The sequence below is a fragment of the Dipodomys merriami genome, unplaced genomic scaffold (genome assembly GCF_024711535.1).
Source record: "Dipodomys merriami isolate MVZ:Mamm:240054 unplaced genomic scaffold, mDipMer1.0.p SCAF_6, whole genome shotgun sequence".
Classification (NCBI taxonomy): Eukaryota; Metazoa; Chordata; class Mammalia; order Rodentia; family Heteromyidae; genus Dipodomys; species Dipodomys merriami.
Genome location: NW_027206179.1, coordinates 35,011,861 through 35,037,704, shown reverse-complemented (window position 1 = coordinate 35,037,704; position 25,844 = coordinate 35,011,861). Strand labels below are relative to the sequence as shown.

The 25,844-nt window shown below is 33.4% G+C and overlaps 1 protein-coding gene across 14 annotated transcripts in view; it reads right to left on the bottom strand.

Annotated features, from left to right (window-relative positions):
• Positions 1-25,844, bottom strand: part of Mycbp2 (MYC binding protein 2) — a 242,592-nt gene that overhangs the window by 114,303 nt on the left and 102,445 nt on the right. For 11 of the 14 annotated variants that reach the window (XM_070002776.1, XM_070002777.1, XM_070002783.1 and 8 more), the window contains 14 exons: positions 24,230-24,321; positions 21,122-21,256; positions 19,162-19,245; positions 17,057-17,153; positions 13,040-13,232; positions 12,372-12,646; positions 10,425-10,646; positions 7,236-7,427; positions 5,763-5,969; positions 4,776-4,907; positions 4,203-4,381; positions 3,682-3,824; positions 2,308-2,408; positions 1,422-1,640 (listed from right to left, as the gene is read on the bottom strand). In XM_070002776.1, coding sequence (XP_069858877.1) covers positions 1,422-1,640; positions 2,308-2,408; positions 3,682-3,824; positions 4,203-4,381; positions 4,776-4,907; positions 5,763-5,969; positions 7,236-7,427; positions 10,425-10,646; positions 12,372-12,646; positions 13,040-13,232; positions 17,057-17,153; positions 19,162-19,245; positions 21,122-21,256; positions 24,230-24,321 — 2,271 coding nt within the window. The remainder of the gene's footprint in view (positions 1-1,421; positions 1,641-2,307; positions 2,409-3,681; positions 3,825-4,202; positions 4,382-4,775; positions 4,908-5,762; positions 5,970-7,235; positions 7,428-10,424; positions 10,647-12,371; positions 12,647-13,039; positions 13,233-17,056; positions 17,154-19,161; positions 19,246-21,121; positions 21,257-24,229; positions 24,322-25,844) is intronic. The other 3 variants (XM_070002778.1, XM_070002785.1, XM_070002790.1) reach the window with 1 other exon arrangement.

The following is a 25,844-nucleotide window of genomic DNA, read 5'->3' as shown; positions in this document are numbered from 1 at the left end:
GACTTAAAAGACACAAAACAATGATAAACTATTAGATTAAAAGAAAACTAAATGTTACCTATGAAAGAGATGAAGGGAACAGAATAAAAGGAATAGGGATAAAAGTTAAATGCTTCTTATATTTGACATAGGACTATATAATTATTTAAATAATCATAAAAGTAAAATATAAAAACAATTCCTAGATACTAAAAATAAAATAACTGATGCCAAAATAGTGTATAATCAAAGAGAGTATCTCAACTTTCTTTAAATACAGTAATTGATAATTCTAATTTACCTCAAGACACAATATTTAATTATAAATAGGATAAAACACCTATCTATCCTCCTCCTTCACATCCAGAACAATATGTTCAGTGTCAATGAACACAAAGATTCCAGATGTATGCAAAAGGGAATTCAAGTGACATTATGCCCTTCTTTTGAAGGACATCAGCACAAATTCAATGAGACATTTTCTCTTTTAAAAACTACAGCTACATGAAATTTCCAAAAACAAAATTCAAAGAAACAAAAAGAGGGATTAGAAATTAAAAAGAACTTAAAAGATACAAGATATGTATGCGGCATACTGTGTTCTGATTTTAACTAGTAAAATTTATACATTTGGTGATATTAAGGAATTATTATTTTAAGTATCTCTCTATATAAATATAAATATATAAATGAAGTATATGCTGGAAGGTAAATGAAATAGAACACTTGAACCTAGGGAGATGGATAAATGGCATGTCTTCTACCAACTTTTATACATTTACATATTTTGTACACTTAAAAGTTGACCATTTCACAGTGAAACAATGTGTTAATTTGTATTTGTACTGATGAAGTAGATGAATACTTCTCATTGATTTGCATATATTGTTTGAAAGATTTTAAAACTGTCTAGAAGGATAGCATTAAATTTATAAAGTACTTTTTTGCACTAAGCATGGTAAACTATTTAATCCCTACATTGTGTATGCCACTTTTCAAAGCTGAGGTTATAGTGCAAATATGACATTACAAAATATTAGTCATAACATACAGCAGTTTAGCATTATATGCTGCACTACAGTTGTAAAAGATTTGAGAAGAACTTTCATAAACCTACCAATCTACACTCTTTCAGGTAAAAATTCTTTCCTGCAGTTTTTTGTATAACAGTGTCAAACAATCTGCAGATAGTATAATAGAACATACACTTTAGAGCTTTTTACTTGCTAGGCAGACCTTCTACCACTTGAGACAGGCCTGTAGCTCTTTCTTTCATTTTTCAGTGTTGGAAATCAATCTCAATGTGCATGCTTCTCAAGCACCCATCTGAGCTACATCCCCAGCCAAAAAGTTATATTTCTGAACACAAGCAAAGCATTGTTTTAGATATCACAAAAAAAAGATCAAATTTTAAACTAGTTTTTATTAAGAAAGACACTTACCTTGTAGTGCATTACACAGGCAGGCTTGTATGGGTGCTCACTCTCTATTACAGCATAGTGATTAGAGGTTGTACAAGCTGAGAGACCCTGCTCAGGCTGGTTTCCTGTGGTGCTGTCTGTTGACTGGTTGGGATTAAATGCAGGGGGAGCGTACTTCTGATTCAAAATAGCAACTGAAGGAAGCAATTGTTGGACAAGGCCAAAGACTTCTACAGCCACCTAGTAAATATTAAAAAAAAATACTAAATGAGATAATAAATATGAAAACCATTTTAAACAATAAATTATTGTTAACCCTATTATTCATTTTATTGGTTATCAGAGGATCACATCTACAAGCCTGAGTACTGAGGATGCTGAGACCTGAAGGATCACAGTGCAAAGCCAGACCAAGTAGAAAGTATAGCAGGCTTCATCTCCAAAATAGCCAGCAAAAATCAGGACTAGAATCATGGCTCCAGTGGTACACCCATGAATTCAAAACCCAGAACTGCTCCCCACCAAAAAGAGATTTTTATTTTAGATGTTATAGTAAAATAACCTAGCCTAAAATTTTAAACATTTTTGTTTTCCTGAGATCTATGGTAAATTAGGTTTTATGTAATAATAATTCCAGGATCAATAGATTATGATTTCTTCTAGATAAGATCTTTCCTAATGCTATGGAGATTTGATATTAGGCTCATAAATTTACAAAAAAACACAAAAAAGTCAGTTAAGTCTTTATATATTTCTAAAATATACTTTCCATTCCCAAATTCTTCAAGTAAAGTCATATGTATGTATATACATACAGTACCTTAGAGATTAAAATATTTTTATAGGAAGGATACAAAGTAAAACTGTGACTATTTAACAGAAGATGCAAAGTTATAGAATTACACACCTTGGGAATAGCAGCAGCTACTGGTCCTATGTAGGCTATAATAAGGGGAAGCAGCATGGAAAACAGACTGGAAGAACTAAGCAGTTCTGGAATGTCATCAGCTAAAAAAGGCATTAAAACTATAGTTAGAAGGTAGTTTCACTGTATCATACACATACTATACTAACCTGTATTCTTTTTGAGCAAAATTATGGTTGACATTACTGTTTATATAGTATCTAGCACTATTTTAAGTACTTGTATGTGTTAGCTCAATTAATCTTCACAATTTCATTATCCCCACTAAAACTTTTATTATTCTCTAAAATCTTGAAAAAAACTAAGGTATATAGTGTGTAAATATCTTATCCCAAATGCTTAATGTATATTAAGTACCTCTAAATTAATAGAGCCAGTACTGAAAACTAGGGTAATAGCCATGATTTTCAACTACTATTCTGGTACCAAAAATGAAAGAGTAATAATATTTCCTCAAAGAATGCTGTGAAGATTAATGACTTAATGCATGTAAAAAATGCTTATAGACAGAAAGTACTACAAAAATCTTCGCTGATTTTGAGCTATGCTCCTACTTTCCCAAGGAAATCACTTTGCTAATAGACATTTTAGTCACTGATTCATGAACATGGTGCTGGATAGACAAGTTGAGTAGATTCTAAATATGTTTATGTTATAGGCCAATTATTCCTTCCAAATATTGACTCATAGATCAGCTACTGAATCATAAGAGGTTGGGAAGGAAACAGTTTCTTAGCATAATCTAAACCTCTGGGATCAACCAAACATTCCCTATTTTTACCAGGCTTGCCATGTACAACTAGTTTGCTTAACAAATGTTATTAATGGGTGGAGTATATGAGTGAATGTTTTTACACTGATAACTCTGAAGACTACATAACTAGATGGAAAATATGGGAAAAGTAGTAGTAGTGAGATTGTAAGGCTAGTATCTATCTGTGAAAAAAGCACACACTTGAACCATGGCAGTCTGAGGTAGGCAATACAGAACAAATAGGGGAACATAAGCTGGTGCGGTTCTAGTGAACTTCATAGAATTTCAATAGAGATTTGACAGACCTTTTGGTGAATGGTGATACCTTAAAGAAAACAGATTATCAAAAGAAAAGTCCTTTTGACTACTTAAAAGAATAGGTTTATCAAGGCAAAATTTTTCTCTTACAGGGTTAATTAAGAAAATAAGGATACCATCTATACTTTAGAGTACAAAGAGCATGAGTGATCCAAATTTAATGTGCTTATCACTCTGTGATAACCAAAATAGTCAGGATTCTATAAAATGCCTTCAATTCAGTAACTGCACACAAGTAAAGGAATGACATTTGGGGTGGAGGGGATAAAAAAAGACAGTCTTACCATCCACAGCAAGAGCTCTGTGCAACAGGTCCTTAGCAGCTCGAACAACAGTGCTTACCACAGAGAGAGCTCTGCTACAATTTTTATCTTCTTCATTGGCTTTACTCAGAAGCTGGGATTGTAAATCTCCATCAAATTCACTCCTGTAACATGAGGAAAGATAAGAGTAGTTGACAATAGTAAGCGAAACATTATCTCATCATAGAAATTATAAAGGAGATCTTACAGTAGAATCTGTATATGATTCTGAACTTTATTCTATTGTTAAGTTTAATAAGTAAGCCTCTTATTTATAGTTGTCAGTAATTACTTAGCTTCACAAATTGAAAAGGGCCTTTAAGGAAAACAAAGCTTTGGTATCAGAAGATGCTACTTTAAATAAGACCAATTTCCTCTTTGACAAACATTTAACAAAGACCTGAATTATATTTCAACAACAACAATAAAAATGACCTTGGTAGTATATTGTATGTTACAGGACTTTAGAATATTTTACCATATCTCTCTGTAGATGCACCTACCTATAGTAGAGTATCTGTGGAATCTGTCCTCTAGTTTGGTTTGTGCCATTACTGCTCAAGCTGCATGTGCTGAATGTAAAGGTCACACCATCGGGGCACTGAACTGTGGTCATTCCTCCATCACCATTGGCTGTACGGCTTCCATAGTTCCTCAAGCGCACAGCATATTTAATACTTTCCTTTAAGAGAAAGATGTAAAACAGATGTAAACAGATGTTTATATTTATTTATAATGTACAGGAGATAAAAGAATTCTATAAGTAAAACTGGGCAATTTTATTGAACTCTTTGTTCTATTTATAGATGATATTATTGAGTTCTCAATGAATCAAATATGATAAATATCTTAAATATATGGCTTAATTATATTAATCCTTAAAGAAATAATTGGCTAGTAGGGAAATAGAATTTGAATACTAGTATAGCTAGCTTCTGCCCACTGTTACAATGTCACACATAAATAATAACTTAGGAAAAGCCCTATCTAATTATGAAAATTCATGGAATACGTCTCAGTTTTTGAAGTACATAGTATCTCTTGCACACAAAAGAAACAAAACTTTTAAAAATTACCTTTAAGGGAACAACTTTATCAAGTCTGATTTCAGCTATGTCACTGGGTGAATCATCTGTTGTGTAAGTTCCTTTGACTAATTCTAGAGATGTCCACCTGTGGGAATGAGTGGAATCTCCTGCATGCTCACTCTAACGAAGACATCAAAACAAAAGCCACCAAACTCTTAATTTCATTGTATGAACAATCTTGACTTACAGTTAGCTTTTTTAAAGCAGTTTCTATCTCTACCTCTTTCCTGTCTCCCTCTTTTCCTCCCTCCTTTTTTCTTAAGTGCTAGAAATTTAACCTAGGGTATCCTTCTCCTATACCCTCTTTTCCCCTTCCTACTTTTTTTACCCCTCTTTTTGCCTTCCTTCCTCCTGCCTTGTTTCCCAAATAGCTAGGCTTACCACTATGCCTAGCTAGCAGTTAACTTTCCAGGTACTTTAAACTGTTCATTTTCTCTTATTTCCTGAAGAGATTAGCACATGAGGTCTTAAACTATTATAACTCCTTCATAAGAAGAGTACTTACAGAGCTTAATGAATTAGAGAGTTAGTTCAAATTAATTGCTCAAAATATCAAGTTACAGATAGATCGCTATTTATTAGAAAATAATTTACATAATAACTGTGTTATTATAATACAACTATAAAACCCAAACACTTTGATTTTGAGAATATATTAACAGTATCTAAATCAATCAATAAGTTATATTCACTAAGAATATTCATTAGCACTCTGACAAAACAGCTTTATCACTAACAGAGGTAATAAGTCACCTGAACGCTAACCTCATTTAATGAAAAATGACAACAGCAAAAACGAAAGTATTCAGACTTATGATTAGAGGCTTAGCTATATACTTTCTAGTTTTCAATTACAATTAAAATCTTTCCCTTTCACTCTTTGAATTTAATGTTGTCCATCTATGTATAGCTTGCTCTGGACCCACCAGCTCTGACATATAGCCCATATAGCAGAATGAATGCTATGATACTTACATCATCAACCAACACCTCTAATTCATATTCATGAATCCCACCTCCTCCATAAACAGAGAACCCAACCACAACTATTCCAGGCTTGTCTACTGAAAAACAGATTGCATCAGGGGACCCATTCCCTGTGTTCCAACTTCTTCCCTGGCTTGTTTTGGTGAATCGGTTAGCACTGGCTTTTACAGAATGGAGAGAATTAAGCCCATCAACCTATGAAAAACACACACAATCACATGAGTAGTTTGTTTTTGAGTGTTACTAATAACATCTGTAACAAAACTATCCAGTCTGATAAAATAATACAATGGGTTTACGTCTTCCTAAAGAAGTATTTTATTAGGCTATTAACCCATATTAATGCAAGATTTGATCATTCCCAAGTCACAAATTAATATCCCATGAGAGTATTTTCTCAGTCAAACATTTAACTTACAAGGTCCAAATGTTATCACAGTAGCAACATACTAATAGCAATAGCAACTCATTTTGGTACCAAAAATTTAGCATTCTACAGGCCAGTAGTTTTCTACGTATATTACACAGAGTTCCAGAATTCTGCAGATAGGTTTAAGATATATATTCACACTTTCATTCTTCATCTAGACCATCTCTCTGGTCTATTAATTTCCAGTTAAGATTTACAGAATAGAGACTGTTTCCAAAGTTTGAATAGCACTGAGGTAAACAGTGACATTTTTATGATAAAAGAGAAGAAATGACTGATATTTATGAATATAGCAAGATTTAGAAACTGATCTGACAAAGAAATATAGAAATCTACACCAGGACTTTGGTAGCTAACTCTTAAGGTTATATAATATTGGGTGTCCTATAATTTTTTATCATTCATTTTGATTAAAAAACCAAGTTCACCGAGGATAATCCTTCAGTACTCATTAGAAGAGTTTAATATGAAATAAGATATATTATAGACTGAGTGAAGATTTAAAATAAACATTTTCTGCCCAGGTTGTCAACAGCCTCTTAGTTCAAGGTCTAACCTAACCAATAAACCTACGAAATTCTTTCCAGAGAAAAACATTAAAATTTTTCTCCAGTTGACCATTCAGAAATTCTGAAACCTAAATATCACTATGAATCTATACATACTATATCATATATACTATATATTGAAGAAAAATAATTTACAGATATATAAAAGGCATTTAAAATTATTTCATAGGGATTTTCTCAAACAATAACATTTGATACATTTAAAACTTTGAACAGCAGTTATATAAGGTGAATGTACTTGCTGTCACTGAACAATACACATGAGAATGATTCTAATAATAAAGAAACAGACAAGGGGTATCAAAGAGGCAAGAAAATGGTGAATTCAAAGGAAATTTTTTAACTGTGTAGTGCTATTGCTATTCTAGTTTGAAATTTGTTTCTAAAATGCCAAAGTATACAAAAAAGGAAACAAAATTTAAACATGTGTTACTTACTTAATCTCAAAATATAACTCATTACCTCAGATCCCAAGGCAGATGCTGTCAGTTCACTGACGATGCTGGCCAACAATCCACACGTGTTAGAGACCAGGTGGGAGGAGAAAAGCTCATTTTCTCTCCTCAGGCTGTTCCTGACTGGCAGTACAACAATAACCAGCATTTTCTCTAGAACTTCACGGAAACTTGTCATCCCTGAGATATTTTCTTCACTCTTCATGACAGGAGAAGAAAAAGTGTTATAGTATTGCTTTGTTTTCCTTCATGTGAGCATTCAGTTGAAAATTTTTCTCTTTTTACTAAGCCCTTAAAAGCCAGATTCTTGCTTTTTGTTAGGCTCTTGTGTAATCTAATAGTATCATTTTTTAACATGATGTTTGTTTTTTTTTTATTAGCTTTGAGTCTTTATTCTTCTTTAGGGAGGGAGGGATACTGGGGTTTGAACTCAAGAGCCTTGTACTTATTTTGCTTGCTTTATCGCTCAGCTGGTACCCATCGGTTGAGCCAGCCTCCAGCTGGGCTTTGGCTTGTTATTTTTAGATATGAAGTCTTAGAAATTTTTATTCCCAGCCTGGCTTGAACCAAGATCTTTCAACACTAGGCCACCTAAGTGGCTAGGATTACAGGGTCAACTACCAGTACTGAGTTCATTTTTGGTCTTCTCAGTAATAATCTTGTGTCACAGATGTAAAACTACTCTTTCCATTTAAATTCTTTTTCCTATAGGATACTTCAATTAATTATTTCTGAAATATGTATAGAGACACAGCTATCCTAAACAGTCTATGAAAATCATTTATTTACAATGTTAATTGTGTGTGTGTGTGTGTGTGTGTGTGTGTGTGTGTGTGTGTGTGTGTGTGTGTACATGTACACATTGCTCCTCAGGCCTGGGCACTGAAGCTAAGCTTTTTTGCTTAAGAGTAGTGCTCTACCACTTGAACTACACCTCCACTTCTGGCTTTTTGGTGGTTAACTGGAGATAAGAATCTCACATACTTTCCTGTCCAGGCTGGTTTTGAACCCCTATCATGATATCTTAGCCTCCTGAGTAGCTAGGATTACAGGCATAAGCAACCACTAAATTCTATTGTACATATACATAATCCAAGGCAGCTTTTACAATTATTATTGTATTCAATTTCTGAGAAAATATAAATATTCAATCTTTGCCAATAAAAAAATTATAAGAAAATATAAGTCTATGTTAAAACAAAAAGTATTTTTCAGAATACTGGAAAATATTAATTTAGTTGATGGCCACACAGAAATTCTTTACCACCTTTACGATATATATACATATATACATACATATGTATATCTATACAAACTCACAGGAGACATAGAATAAATGCATTCAATTTTATTAGGAGGCCACAATAACCAATAAACCTTTTCACTTTCTCTAAAAAAAAAATTAAAAGGAAAGTTAACAACCAATTTGAGTATGAAATTAAAGGTATTACTTACAATAGCTCAAAACAACAACAACAAAAAAAACATTATTTTGCCCTCTGGGAAAGTTTTGCCACAACAATTACATTCCCTATTGCTTTATAATATACAGTACAGACTCCAGGAAATCAAAAAAAATCTGGATAAAAAGGGACCTCAAAGTTAAGCCAGTCTGTTATGAAGGCAAATCGTTTATATAAATAACACACTTTTAAGCCAGGAATTGGTGTTTTATGCCTATAGTTCTAGCTACTCAGGAGATCTGAAGATTGAGGTTTGAAATTAGCCCACACAGGAAATTCTGTGAAATTCTTGTCTCCAATTAAATCACAGAAAAGTCAGAAGTGGCCCTGTGGCTCAAGTGGTAGAGTGCTAACCTTGAGCAAAAGAAGCTCAGGAACAGGGCTCAGACCCAGAGTTTAAGCCTCAGAATGGACAAAAACAAAACAAAAAACAAAATACGTGTCATAAGTAAATATAATCTGAATGTAACATGCATAGTATCATAAGTAGATATACCACCAAATTACAGTATATGAAAAAAACAAAAAATACACTTTCAATTCATTTGGAAGTTTTCTATTTCAATTTTCATTCATATCATTGTGAGCATTGTTGTAGGACACTCTTATTCCTAACATACAATCTTTGGCTCAAACATACAAACAAAAATCACTTTGAAATAATCTCTCAAATTTAAATTATTTCTATTAGCATTTGAATAAGATCCCTATACCATTTTGATTAAATTCTAATATATATAGTTTATTTGGATATAAATTAATCAGTTATTGATTAACTGAAACTCCAATTATTTTATCTCATATCTTTCCTTTGTCTAGAATAGAGATATGTTAGATTTTGATAACAGTCAGTCCCCATTTATACTCTATAATAAAGAATTCTGTGCTGTTTTACTGGGTATGAAGGAAGATAAAGGAAAAAAAAGTATTGGCATGTTTATTTTTATTTACACCTTTTTAATTTCTAATTAGTAGCTGCCAAGATTATAAGAAGGTTCCCCAAAAATATCATGTTAATAGTCTGTTGATATGATTCATAGAAATCCAAAACAGCACACACTAGCTATTAGAATTTTAGAAAAGAGTTCCAGTAAGTAGCCCAAGGTAAATCCTAGAAAATAATGAAGTCAAATGATTAAAATTATCATGTTCACTCTTAAGAACACCCAAGGAATTGCTCAGGCTGTATTTTTTTATAGTAAGGCTGCATTTTTATAGTCTCACCGCATAGAAACTTACAAGGAAAAATTAATTTTTCATTATTTTCTAGAAATGCTTTGATATCCGTTTCATTAATATTTTATTACTAAAGGCCAAAATGTTTTCCATGTTAATATTATTTTTATTATTTCTACAAAGATATTATGTTCACTCTCTGAGTTTTCTTCCCATTGTGTCATTATCACTTTTGGTTTTTATGTCATTGAAATTTTTTTCACATTTTTCTTCTTGCAACATAAATTGTTACTGTATAATAATTATAATCTATTTTCTACTTTTTTCACTTTCACTTTCAGATAAGTTCTTATCAACTAAGTAGTAAGTATATATGGTTTCATGTTAGTTAGTTTTCCCTGTAGAACTTTCTAGAATAAACCAGAAGCAATTATTGAAGAATGTTATCTATGTCTGTTGTTTTAGCTCTACTTACTTTACACTTTTTCTAAAGTTCTCCATTTCTTTCATCTTAGAGATATAAACTCAGTTTAGATAGATTTTTAAGAAAAACTTACCTGGCTAAGCTTTTCCATATGTGCCACCAAAAGAGGAAAACGATGAACTAGTGTTGAGTCGTTCTCTGTACTAACTTGCTTAACAACAGATCTCAGCAGTACTTCTCCATCATATGCAATAGGGAAAATAGAAGTCAGCTTAACAGAAGTGTGGCACAGAGCTGACATCACAGCTGCAAGGAGTCGGCTACTTGATGTCTTGAAGTTCGCTTCCTGGATATCCTTTGAAAAACAAAGCAAGATACCCCACCACCAAGAAATACTGTATAAATATAATCCAAAATTTTGGATACATAAAAAAGTTAAAAAAAATTATCTTAGCACTCACTCAAATTGTTTTGTTATAAAAAGAATTACACCAATACTTTAAAATATAATTATGGGATTGTGTTTTACTTTATAACTACACAATGAAGATGAGTAAATAGAAGTATCATCAATAAAAATCAGATTCCAGTCTTCCAATAAATGAAAAGCTTTTGCACAATCCTCTTCTGGCACTATTTTCAGTGGGAGAGATCAAAAGGTGACTTCCAGGAAACACTATAACCTTTATTTCTCAAATAATAAATGATGAAAACTGTAATTCTACGCTATAACATTTCATGAAAGTAAAAGCATGCTACCAACATTCAAGAATTTTCTTACAAAAAGTAGTATGTAGTAGCACTTACATATTTTACAACAAAATACTTAAAATTTTTCTAATTCATAGAAATCATATACATATAGATATATATAGATATATAACATAGTTCAAGTATCTGCATTACAAAGTTAATCATTAAATGCAGAGCAACATTCAATATGGGGAATCAAAGCTGCTAAAACCAGTCTATAGTAGCCAAGGAAGAAAATAATCTTATCAGGCTGGCAAGGCTGAGAATAAGAGCAAAATTAAGTTATACACTAATAAATAATCTCACCCCAGAAAATCAAGTAGCAAAACACACTATCATGGTACATGGATCTATTGTTGTCTGGGATAGCTTGGTAGTGACAATGAATTGGAGGGAGTGGCTTGCTGAGGTAAAGCTAGGATTTCTAGTAAAATGCTAAATTGAAGTGGTGAGAGCACATTCTCTCTTCCCAGAGTTATAGTCAATATTTCAACATTAGGTAGTAGCTGAAGATTTATTTTTTCTTTTGGTTGAATGTGGGGTTTGAACTCAGGGTCTAGGCTATCCTAGAGCCTCTACCACTTGAGCCACAGTACCACTTCTGGGTTTTGAGTGGTTAATTGAAGATAAGTCCCATGGGGACTTTTTTGCCTAGGATGGATTCAAACCACAATCCTAAGATCTCAGCCTCCTGAATGGCTGGGATTACAGGCATGAGCCACTGGCCCCTGGCTTGAAGATTTTTTAAATAAACATTCTTTATCAGACTGATGAAGTTTCATTATATCTTAGTTTGTTACATTTGCTAACTTTTAATCATCATATAACAATTGTCAATTTTTTTCTCAATTAAGAAGATCAAATTGCTCTTTATTCAGTAAAAATGTGGCAAATTCTGATTTCTGAAAGTTAAATTAACTTGTACTTCCTAAAATAGACCCCACTTGGTCATGCTAAATTATTTGTAGATTTTGTTTGGTAATGATTCCCTCCCACGTCCCTCCTTTCTGTTCTTGCAGATGTAGAGGCATCAAAGTCCAGGGTCTGCTCTCTTTGTTCTCACAAACTACTATATTGTCCCCCTTTCTGTCTCACACAGACCTATAGGTTCAAAGCGCAAATCAGGAGCTCTATGTATGCATCTGTCAGTTATAACTAAAATATAACAAAACAGAAAATAAACTTTTCAAGTCAGATCATATGGCATACATACCAAATTTCTTAACTGATCTCTTGAAGGTTAAAGAGATGTAACTGCAATATTTCTTGTGAAAAGGATTAACTATTATATTGGTCTCTCAGCAAACACTTGACAACCTTAAATTACCTGATCCAAACAATTCAGCAGATCACAAAGGCAAGCCCATTGTAATGCAGGAGTTGGGTAGAAGGAATGAAAACAGGCAGTAAAAGTATTATGACACTCTTGAAGAACAGCTTCAAGGAGACTCAGGGGTTGGCTAAGATATCCTTGAGGGTCATTATCCAACTTCACCATGCAGTGATCAACTCCTTCTGACAAGATTTTTCTTAACAAAGTTCTAGTTTTTCCAATACAATCTGCTAGTTTGCTTGTTTCTTCCACAACTGCTTTTCCTGCAGCTTTAAGAGAAAAAGGTGGAAAAAAGAAAATGCTAAGTAAAATATTATGTATGTATGAAAACTATCTATACAAATCAGCAATTTACTACACAGCTAAAATCACAAAAACTCATAATCTACAAATAATGTAATATTAAGATGTGTACCAGAATTATTTCTTTTAAAAATCCAAACAAAAAAAAAGTGATTCAGGAATTAAGTCCAAATTACTTTTTGAAAACATTTCTTCTAGGCAGAATTTGTTTAACATAATACATTTGTTAACACAATATACTCAGCAAGGTGGCTCAGAGGCATTGGCTAGATTTTAATTAAACTCTTGGTTATCTGTATTTAAACTTTCTCAATGTATCAAATGTTTTGTTCTAAAGGAATTTTAAAAATTCATCATACCTGATACTGGGTAAATTTCACAGGTATACACACGCAATAACCTCAGACAACAGGTACCCACAAAGCGCAGTCTCTCTAAATCTAGAAGTGTAGCTGTGAATTGGAATCCTTTTAATCCTCTAAGTTCTTCAACCCCTAAGACTAATGTGGTCCAGCTCCAGTGAAGAATACTCAGCAAGGATTCAAAACACTCCTAATACAGAAGAGAAAAACAAGACAATATTGAGTTCAAATGACAACATACATACAATTGAGCCAAATGAAAGGTAATCTCAGAATCACTTTACATCAAGAATTTTTATAGCCCAAATAATGGATAGTCTTAAAGTTCATTTACTAAGTTACCATTAAGAATAGAGGTTGGCATTTACAAAAACAATGTTCTTCAACACTGACCTTTTTTTTATCTATTTGTCTGTTTATTGCCAGTCTTGGGGCTTGAACTCAGGGACTAGGCTCTGTCCCTGAGCCTGTCTGTGCTCAAGATTAGTGCTCTATCACTTGAGTCACAGCAACATTTCTGTCTGTCTCACAGACTTTCCTGCCCCAGCTGACTTTGAACCATAATCCTCAGATCTCAGCCTCCTGAGTAGCCTGGATTACAAAAGTGAGATACCAGCACCTAGCCAACATTTACCTTCTTAAAAGATTTTTTAATTTTTTTTTATTGTAAAGACACTGTACAGAGGGGTTACAGTTACATGAGTAAAGAGCACTGTTATCCCCTCCTTTGTTTTTTACCAACCCTTCGGTTCCCACCTCCCCAACTCCTCCCTCCACCCCCCCCCCCAAGTTGTAAAGATTTTTTTCAACACAGTGTCTTTTACATCTCATTGTTACAATGGGTCAGCCTGTATCCTTATTTTCAGCATTTTGTTAATTCCCTTCCCCTCCCCAAATTAGAAAAATGTGTATACAAGATGCAGGGCACCAGAATCAAATACAGTGAAAACAGGGGTTATACCAAGGGGGAAGAAACAAAAAAAAATCACATAATACATTAAAAACAACAGTGACAAAGATAGTTTTCTTGCCACCAGTCTTCTAACTTATCATATACACCAGGACATTTACAAAAAGAGACACTTACAAATGCAAATTTATTTGAAAGGAAAATTAAACTCTATTTAGTCAGTATAGCAAAATGATTAAAACAGAAATATTTTAGTATTAGCATCAGTGATAGTATCAAATAAGTTGTTTCATGTCTACATATCAAAATTTATAATAGAAAATATAGCCAATTTTGGACAAGCAAATTAATAGTAAACAAAAATCATGTAATCATGTAGAAAATACTGAAGAATTTGGTGCCCTGCATCTTGTATATACATTTTTCTAATTTGGGGAGGGGAATGGAAATAAAATGCTGAAACAAGATACAGGTTGACCCATTGTAACAATGAAATGTAGAAGGCATTATGTTGAAAATGAACTTTACAACTTGTGGGGAGGTGGAGGAGTTGGGGAGATGGGGAGGGAAGGGATAGTAGGGGAAAAACAAAGGAGGGGATAACAATGCTCAACAGGAACTGTACTCATTTACCTTACTCATGTAACTGTAACCCCTCTGTACAGTATCTTTACAATAAGAAAGAAAAGAAAGAAGGAAAGGAAGGAAGGAAGGAAGGAAGGAAGGAAGGAAGGAAGGAAGGAAGGAAGGAAGGAAGGAAGGAAGGACAGAAGGAAGGAAGAAAGGAAGGCAGGCAGGCAGGCAGGCAGGCAGGCAGGCAGGCAGGCAGGCAGGCAGGCAGGCAGGCAGGCAGGCAGGCAGGCAGGCAGGCAGGCAGGCAGGCAGGCAGGCAGGCAGGCAGGCAGGCAGGCAGGCAGGCAGGCAGGCAGGCAGGCAGGCAGGCAGGCAGGCAGGCAGGCAGGCAGGCAGGCAGGCAGGCAGGCAGGCAGGCAGGCAGGCAGGCAGGCAGGCAGGCAGGCAGGCAGGCAGGCAGGCAGGCAGGAAGGAAGGAAGGAAGGAAGGAAGGAAGGAAGGAAGGAAGGAAGGAAGGAAGGAAGGAAGGAAGGAAGGAAGGAAGGAAGGAAGGAAGGAAAGAAAAGAACCTAGAAAAGAAAAAAGAAAAAAATACTAAAGAAAATTGTATTTAGGTTTACTTAATGCTACAATGTGAGTTTAGAGGTGAACTTTACTCACAATTCTAGTTAGCCTGAAGGTTTTATCCTACTTACATTATTATAGATACTGTATGAATCTGAATCTCAAAGCAGAGAACTTTGCTCACTCATTTCCATTAAATCACAGACTTCTGGTAACAGTAAATCAAATAGAGAATTTATAGTCAGGCATGGTGGCTCATATCTCTAATCTTAGCTGCTCAGGAGGCAGAGATTTGAAGGATGATTTAAGGCCAGCATGGGCAAAAAGTTAGCTGGAAATAAGGACACATGCCTGTAATTTCTACTCTGTGAGAGGCATAGAAAAGAGGATCAAGGTCCTAGACTGGCCTGGACAAAAGCAAGACCCTATGTGAAAAATAAACTAAAAAGAAAATAGGGATAGGAGCATATCTCAAGTGGCAGATCATCTACATAATAAGCCCAAGATTTTGAGTTCAAACCTCAATAACACACAAAAAAGAAAGAAAACGAATTAAAGAAATGACAGCGTAAGTTTCTTATATGAAAAGTTATAATTACCTAATAACCTTACAGCCATTTGGGTATAAATACAAACAAATTAGTAAGAACAGAAAAAAGGTACTTAAAAGAATACAAAAAAATTCTTATTTACATGAAAAGATATTTAACTCATACTAAAATTGAACAAAGGTATCAAGGAGTATATTATTCAAAGAATAGTGTGAAAATTACCATAGCTCTTTTGGAAAGTCATTTTGACAAAGTTAAATCTAATTTTAAATGGACACAGTTTTAGAATTATCGGTAATTTAATGAAGTTCTTATAAAAAATGTAAGAATAAGAAAATGAAAAATAAACTTGTATGAAAAGAAAAATTGAAAAATAATATGATTACAGGATCACATGTAAACAAAGATCGAGTCAAAAGTACTAACAGAGAAAGCTGTATGTCCAGGAAAAGTTTAAAGTTAAAAACTATTATAAAAACAAATGTGGTCTAACATGCTGTATAAATACATACATAACCTCTGTCTATATAAAAGTATACATGTACTAGGTCGGTATAGTGGTAAGAAAAAATAGAAATTAGAGGGAAAATCTTTTAACATTGTGAGTATAGTTCTATCTTTATTTTATCCCATTTCTATAAGTCACATATATTAATTCTATGATTTAAATTTTAAAAGGGTGAAAAAAGCTGAGCAGTGGTGGCTCCAATTCAATAATCATAGAGGCTGACATATGGAGTATTACAGTTCAAGGCCAGTATTGGCAAAAAAAAAAGTTCACTATACTTCATGTCCAAATAAACAGCAACAAGCAGGGCTAGAAGCAAACTGCCTACATAAAAGTGGGAGGATTGGTGGAAAAATTCCATTTAACTAGCTACATATTCATGTAGTGCCTGCCTTACAGTTCAAAGCATTTTAGATGACTTATTTTATTAGAAATTCATAATAATGACAATATAACTTAGATAAATTACATAAGAATTTACATGAAAGAGCAATTAGCTCAGACTTACTGGTCAGTTACATCACAGTTCTGCACTTATAACCTAAATAGCACTGTGCATCTTTAATTATATAATGGGGAGGACCAATAGTTCAGCATGTTCTCACATACACAACTCTCCTTAGTTTCCTAACAATTACAGTAACAATTACATCTTGTACTAGTCCTTCATTTTCTAATGCCTTCTGCATATGTATACTAGAAAATCTACCAGTTATTTTATATTTAGATAGTTTAGCATGTTAAAAACATAATCGAAACCTCCAATTTACATTACTTAAGTGCACATTATCGTTTTCTATAATACAAATAGTAGTACAAAAGTGTACCTGAGTTTATAAAGCTCTGATGAGAAACTGTTAGACTGACACTCAGAATTGAACAGATCTGAAAAATTTTTAATTACTTACCACTGAGACAGTTCTTGCAAAAGATCTCTTTAAAATGTGTACAGGCTCACTGGTTTGTTGTTTGCCTTTGGAAGCACTGCCATCACTGGTGGGAAGTCTGAAGGCAATAGATAGGCATATAAAGTTATGATGAAGACACTAATAACATATACATTTGGTAATAATGAAATAATTACAACTTTTGTCTGGTAAAATGCCAATATGAATATTTTCTTAAACATTTTCCAATGCTATACAAATTTTTTTTATCACATGAATTCTTTCTGTATAATTTTTGTTATTTTTAAAGAGTTGTACAAAAAGGTTACAATTTTGTAAGTCAGGTTGTGAGTACAGCACACCTTCCTTCACTTTCCCCCACTTTCTACTTCCCATCCCTACCTACAAGTCAGTTTATTTTTTTATATAGACTACACGGAATACAGTGACTTCATTTGCTTACCCTTCTTTCCTCCATTTCTTTGTCCCACCCTTTACTCACTCCCCGCCAAAGAAAAAAAGACAAAAAACAAAAGAACAACCAAAAACATTTTTCTACTTCTTGGAATTCGTTTAAATGCTAAGAGGAGTAAGTTACAACTTTGGATTCCTCCCCTTCGTATGTAAACGCATAAAGCTCTATATAATTTATCATGTTTAGATGAAGTTTAGACCTAGCTTCTACATATGACAGAAAATATGTGCCCTCTGTCTTTTGGAACTTGGCTTACTGCACTTAACATGATTTGTTCTAGATCCATCCATTTCTCTGAAAATGACATAATATTCTTCTGATGGACGAGTACAATGGTATTGTATATAGTACATTTTCTGATCCACTCATCTATTGTAGGGCATCTAGGCTATTTTCATAACTTGTCTATTGTGAATAATACATATAGTACAGCACTGAACAAGATGTACAAGTGTCTTTACCATATCCTGGCTTGTAATGTTATAAGTAGATGCCCAAGAGAGATACTGGATCATAGGATAGTTTTATGTTTAGGGTTTTTGGGGTTTTTTTTTTTTTAGGAATCTCCAAACCACCATCCAAAGTGTTTGTACTAGTATACATTCCCACCAACAATGCAACAGGGTTCCTTTAATATTTGCTATTGTTCAAATTCTGGAGGTTGACTAATTTGACTGGGGTGAGATAGAATCTCAATGTTGTTTTGACTTGCATTTCCTTTATGGCCAGGGATGTTGAATATTTCCTCATGTGTTTATTGGCCAATCTTACTTTTCCTTATGAGAAGTTTCTTTTAGTTCCTTTGCCATTTATTGATTAGTTTATTGGGGGAATGAGGGTTAGTTTCTTGAGCACCTTGTATAATTTGGATTTTGGGCTTTTGTCAGATCTATAGCTAGTGAAGTTAAAAATATAAAAAACATAAAAAGATAAAAGCATAAAAGTTACATACTCTACTAATGCTGCTATTAAAAAGTTATTTTTAAAAAGTTATTCATCAATAGTTCCTATAAGTAGCACAACAAAACTTGTTATGTTCATAATACTACACGTTATAAACAAAAACAGTAATAGGTTACATTTTAAACATTCTTTCTTGGGAAAACTGAGGCTTTTAACTTTCAGGTTCTTTTAGTGATTACTGGAAAGGAAGATAAGGAAACAGTCTTTTTTTCTGATTTTTATAACTTAGAGTAAAAAATTACACTACTGAGAATAAGTTTATATGCATTTGAATTCTTTATTCTAATATTGTAATAGTCAAGAAGTAGGCATACACACATACTTGCATAGGCCTCTATATGTGTGTCTAAATTACAGTGAACGGATAAAAATACTAAATAACGTTTAAAAGGTAATAAATATCAAATGAGGAAGTTATTTTTCAATATTTCAATAAAGTGAGAAATTCATCAATGATAAGGGATTTTCCAATTCATTCTATCACCAGATAAATAACATAAGCATGATACAAACTAAATTACAAAATGCAAACTGAGCTAAATATTTTTGTGAAATTAGCTACACTTATGTCAATATATTTAACTTTATTAGATGCTTCAGTAAAATCTCTATGTCATATATTTTAAATGATTATACTTCAATATAATAAAATATAAAACATCTATTAACTAGAAACATGTTAAAATACCTGTATAATAATTGGGGTATCTGACCAGCATTAACATCTGTACCATTATTTGATTTCTTTGAACTCTTAAACTGGAAAACAACTCTATAAAGAGAAAAAATAACAATGATACCAAAACGGTATTATCTAAGATTCATGAAAAGAAACAATAAATTTAGCAATCATGTTTTCAAATCCTAAATCAATGAAAACTACTCATTTTTTAAAGAGAAAAGCAAAAGCAAAAAGAAACTGCCCTGATTATAACTGAGTAACTTAATAAAATGAGTAGCTTTCCTAGTCGCTCTCAGTCTTATAGCTTAATTTTTATCTCAGAAAAGAAGGTGGATTTTGTTGTGTATTTTTATAATCTTTAAGTAGTTATACAAAACAGTTGCTATTCAATAAAGACATCTATGATACAGTGCCTCTTAATCAATGTCACCCCTTTCAACATTCTCACCCATTTCTCCCAACCTAACTCTTCCCTTGCTTTTCTTAATTTATAGGTATGTATTTTTTTGCCAATTAACAAAACAGTTCACTTATAAATGCATCTTAAATCTGTGTCATCCCTTCAACATCTTCACCACGCTTCAAACCACCCCTTCCCTTATTTAGAAGAAAAGTGTTAAAAAAAGATTTTCACTCATAAAGTATATAATCTGTTTCACTAGGTGCATTTCAGGCTTTAGCATCTAAGTACCATGTGCAAATGAACTGTATATAGGAATCAAACAGTTCAGGGCCACAGAAGTTTCCTCAGTTCTAGTGAACAATCTTAGAGTAAATTAAAAGAGACACATACAACTGATTTAATTTTACTATAGCAGTCTCCTTGAGACTAAACTTCATCTCATAAATCAGTTTGTTCTTTCTTTGGTCAGCTGTTCTGAGTTGAATTAAATAGAAATATACTATTAATCCTATCTATTTCAAAGTTTATTTCATTCAAGAGAAATAACAAGTAAGTTGAAATTCTTTGTCCTTCCAAACACATGTACCAGAACAATAAGTATAAAGAATAGTAGGATTAGAGTCAATAGATTCTGGATCTAGATTTGGTTCAGCCACATGGTAATAGTCAAATCACTGAGCAAACCAGTTCATGGTTTGTTATTTAGTTCCTTAAATAAAAACTGGAGCTAATATCCTTTCACAGAGTTATTAAAGAAAGCAAAAGAGAAAATGCATATTAAAGCATTTTATACCCTGTTCATCACCTTTACAATAATTTTTTAAAAAGTATTTCATAGAATGAAAATCACTCTACACAAGAAAGTTATTTTAGCCGGGTGCTGGTGGCTTAAACCTGTAATCCTAGCCACTCAGGAGGCTGAGATCTGAGGATTGCGGTTCAAAGCCAGCCTAGGCAGGAAAGTCCGTGAAACTCTTATCTCCAATAAACCACTAGAAAACCGGAAGTGGCGCTGTGGCTCAAGTGGTAGAGCACTAGCCTTGAGCTGAAGAGGTCAGGGACAGTGCTCAGGCCGAGTTCAAGCCCCACGACCGACAAAAAAAATTTTTTTTAAAGTTAATTTTAGGTGGTAAAATTTTTTTTTTACTGTATAGCATGAAAATACTATGCCATACAAAGAAGCTTTGTAATTTATAAACTGTTTATATATGCATTACCAAATAAAAATTTTAAGTATCTTCATTTTTATTATAGCTCCAAATTCCTCACTACCCTTGTCATCTTCCTCTATGTAACTTCTAATTTGGTTAAAGAAAGGGCTTTTAAACAAAACCCAGAAATACACAGAAATGTTACCTGAAAAGATGCTCTAGCTAGACCTTAACTTGGCAACCTTGGCCAACTCGCATGTGAGGTTAGACCTAAATTTCATCATTAGAATTCTATTATGCTCTACATGCCAATTAAACTTTTCATCTTACTAGAAGTTTTTAGAGCCTTCAGAACAATATTCCTGAAACAAAAATGTGAGTAGTAGAAGTAAATCTTCCACAATCTGCTTACCCATCATCTGTGGTAATAGAAGCTTGCCCGTGAGACCCACAGTCACTACTGGGTCCTGACACTCGAGCCCATGCAACGTACCACCATCCAGCTTGCAGGAGAACTGGTTCATCAAACATCATAGCATATTTTTCTCTGAGAAAAAAATTAATTTGAGAGTCAAAGTCAATTCCTCTATACTTGTAGAGTGTGTGTCTTATGCTGAGGAGCTTAGGGACAGCACCCAGGCCCAGAGTTCAAGTCCCATGACCGACCAAAAAAAAAATTAAATTTCTCTGTACTTATTTGTCATATATATTCATTTTTAAATCCCTTGTAATAAAAATCTGAAATAAGACTTTTTAGACAATATTAAAACTTGTTTTAAAAATTCTGGAGAGGAACACAAACATAATAGTTCCTTGTGTTAGGGTGTTTGAAATAACTTCTTTTTCACCTTTTAAAACTCTACATGCTTAAATCTTATAAACAGTCATATTTTAAGAAAACAAAATTTTTAGATTACTTTAAAAAATAAGCACAAACATTTTACCAAAAATGGAAATTTAAGCATTAAAGTTCATTTATTTAATTAAACTCTTCTTCCTGAGATAATTAAAATATGTTAGAAAAATTGCTCTGGAGTAAAGTGACCTAGTTAATGCCTAGCTTTGTCACTTGTTGACTGTGAGACCCCTTATATCTCAGATCTTTATCTGAAAACTAGGATACAAATAATGTCTGTAACACTGAGTTGTTCTTAAAATAAGTGAATTTAGATAACATGCCAGGAATGGAGCCTGTTAAAGTAACTATACAACAAATTTTATTAATTTGGGGGGAGAGTAAAGACTTGTATCTACACAAAGGTACTTGCTAAAGGCCCAATCAAATTGCAGAAATCTACGTGACAGAGTTTAAGCAATCGGTTGTAGGTGTTACTGAGAGAAAAACAAAGAGAATTTAAGGAGAGGATAGAATGATTGTAAACATTCTATGGAGCTAAGAAAGCACAAGAGAAGATCAGAAAATGGCAGTGTAGTAGATGGAGAAGAATAATATGTAGAACATGTAAAAATTCTAATTCTACCTTTTAAAATCTGGGTCTGAAAAAGAAAAAAAAAAAAAAGATGCAATCCCAGCTCTATGGGAGGAGGCAATAGGAGGATCACAGCTTAAACACAGCCCAGCTTTCTATCCCCAGCACACCATATTAGAATATATCTTTCTCAAGAATAAGCTAGGCATGTTGCTGCATGCCTGTAATCCTAGCTACATAGGTACTGAACACAGGAGCATGGTGGTCTGAGGGCAACCTGGATAAAAAAATCGGTCTGAAAAATAACTAAAAGCAAAATGTCCTTGAGTATGTTTCAAGTAGTATGATGCCTGTCTACTAATATTAAGCACAAGATTTTGAATTCAAAACATCAGTACTGAACAAAAGAAGAAAAACAGAGTCTGGTCCTGCTTTATGCTAATTAAGAAATTCAGATGTGAATTCATATATTATTTCCTTGATTCATAATTATATGCTAAAAAATACTAAATGACAATGGTATATACACCTTGGTGAAAATTAATAAAAGTTATTGAAATTTCCCCTCAGGAGCATTTGAATATAAAACATTAAAGATGACTGAGAAATATATTAATATTAATGAATGCTTAAAAAAATTTACCACGTTTGTCTTTAGATCCACTCTTAAATTCTCAAAAGTATGTAACTGGTAAAAACAAAATCCTTAGTTCAGAAAATATACATTTTCACTAAGGAGAGGTCTATGTACACTTCACAAGATTTCTTACCACTCTTAATGTTTTACTTTTTTTTGCTGATCCTGGGGCTTGAACTCAGGGCCTGGGCACTGTCTTAACTAAGCTTCTTCATGATCAAGACTAGCACTCTACCACTTGAGCCACAGCACCATGTCCAGATTTTTCTGAATAGTTTATTGAAGATAAAAAGTCTTCAGGAGTTTCCCCTCAGGCTGGCTTCGAACTGTAATCTTTAGATCTCAGCCTCCTGAACAGCAAGGATTACAGGCATGAGCCACTGATGCCCAGCAGAGTTACTAATATTATTAGAAAATATCAGTTTATATTTTTCCTCCTAACATTTTGTGGCTCGAAATGCTAATTTGTCATGTGCAGTGTTGAGGGCTGATAGTTCTCCTCTTACATAATAAGCTTTCATAGATATACTGACTTTAGTAAGCTCCCAGAGTCTTCAGTATAGCTGGTCCCCTCCTAAAGTGCATTATCAAACATTACCATAGAAATGATGTCAGAGGACAAAAGTGATTTAACTGTGGTCTACTTGACCCTGCATATAAAAATGTTACAGGTAATAAATGCTATCAGTCATGAGAACACTAGAAAACTAGGTTTCCTTTTTCTGATTCACAAAAATAAAAATGTACAAAAATATGTATTTCCATTTTATCTTTAGTTTTAATCACTTAATTTTTCTTGTGAAATAAAATCACGGAGAATATTTGTTAATGTAGCATTTCCTAAAAGCAGTAAATTTCCTAATTCAACCATATGCCATCTAATGTTTTGATAAGTCACATATGTGGGTGATGTTTCTACCATACACCCAAAGTATCTAATAGGTATGTCATCTAGGATTGTGTAAGTGCACTGCATGACATCTGCACAAGAACAACATTGTATAATATGTCTCTTAGAATATATCCTCATCTTCACTAAGGAAGGTACAATGTATATAACTTAATTTCTCAAGTCTATAAATAGCAGATTATGGGTAGAGTGGTGGCTTAGTGGTAGAGTGATTGCTTAGGCCACATTAAGGCCATAGGTTCAATTCCTCAGTACCACATAACCAAAAAATAAAAATTTTAAAAATAGCAGATTATTAAAGCCTTCCTTTTAAAGCTATATGTATATTATTTGTAATAATTGTTTATTATTTATGTATTTATTTTTATTGTAAAGGTGATGGTACAGAGTGGTTACAGTTACGTAAGTCAAGTAATGAGTACATTTCTTTTTGGACACTGCCACCTTTTCCTTCATGTTCTCCCTGTTTTTCCCTCCCAGCCCCTCATAATGAATTTTTATTTTAAGTACATAAATACTACAATGAATAAGCAAAACATTTACCTAGCAGCACAGTCATAAGCCAACACATCAGTCTCTGCAAGAAGGTCTCCATCAGTTTCATGATCTCCTCCATCAGGACCCAATTCAAACAGCTGAAGAAAAAGAAAAATATATCTTCCCAGCTCTTTTAGTTGTATAAGTCTCAATCATATGTTTATCATTTTGTGCACTTCCATTAGACACTGCTATATCGAATATGAAAAATCTGAGCATGTGCTTTTTAAATTTTTTAATTGCTAAGTGAATCATACAGATATTTAAATTTAGAAATAGACAATGTTTTAAGGACTATATTAATTTCAGACTTTCTAATTTATCTATTAGGTCAAATACTAGGATAGCTCTATTCTACAAAATGTTGTATCCAATATAATGAAGTGGGACTATAAACATAAAAAGAATGGTGAGACAACTCAATCCAGCACTTTATCTAAAAGAATTTTCATATGATAGAATTTTGTTTCACCATTTTTTAGATACAAGATCCTAGGACCTAGTATCTTCATCCATATAAACAATTTACTATTTCATAATAGTTGTGAAATTAAAGTAATCCTATGAAATACTTAGAAAATGACTAGCAAAATGACTAGAAAAATATTAGCTGTGAAGAAAGAGAAGTAACAAAAGAACCCTTACCAAAAACAGTTAAAATTAATATGGCATACAAGGAGAGAGAAAGAACATGGAGGGAAAAAGAGAGGAAAGTGAGTCTAAATAAGGGGGAAAAAGGATTATGAGGGAAGAGGTCTTTTTAAAAAATTTACTAATACATATAAAACAAAACATTTTTTCCTCTCTCTCTAGAGAGATCTGGAGGGGAGCTACGACAAAAGCAGATAAAACATTGCAATGCATTAAAATTTCCAGGGCATGTATTAAGCTAGATGTATAATTTTTTTAATATGTCTCATGATTGGACACCTGTCTCCAGCATGAATGTTATTGTCAACAGTCACTGAAACCTCCAGGCAGCTCAATGTTATTAGCTCTGAAATGATTAATCTCTTTCTCTTCTTGCCTTTCTTGTTCTGATCATGGCACCTTCAGTCACCTAGTGACTCTGATAAAATTTTCCAAATGACATTGATCAAGATGTCATAAACTGACATGGTGAATTGAAATCCCTGTGTACAACTACTTAAAGACAGTAGTAGTAGTAGTAGTAGTAGTAGTAGTAGTAGTAATAGAATAAGAAATCTAGTTGAAACATAAAAATCAAGAGACCAGATAGATGACTAACACACTGCTATTTATAACACTAACTTTGTGGTAACGGGAGAGATTTGGAGTGTTCGATAAGAGATAGTTTCTGGCTTGTCCAACTATTTATGAGGTAGGGATTCCTGAAAGACAAGCACGTCTTAAGGGAAGAACATTAAATCAGTGGAGAAATAATGACTAAGGGATAACTATGTGATTTTAAAACATTTACATGAAAAGCTGGGCACTGCTGGCTTACTCCTATAATCATAGCTACTCAGGAGGCTGAGACAGTAGTTCAAAGTCAGCCTGGGCAGGAAATAGCTGTAAGACTTATCTCCAATTATCCTCAAAAAAAACCAGAAGTGAGCCAGGCACCGGTGGCTCACACCTGTAATCCTAGCTACTCAGA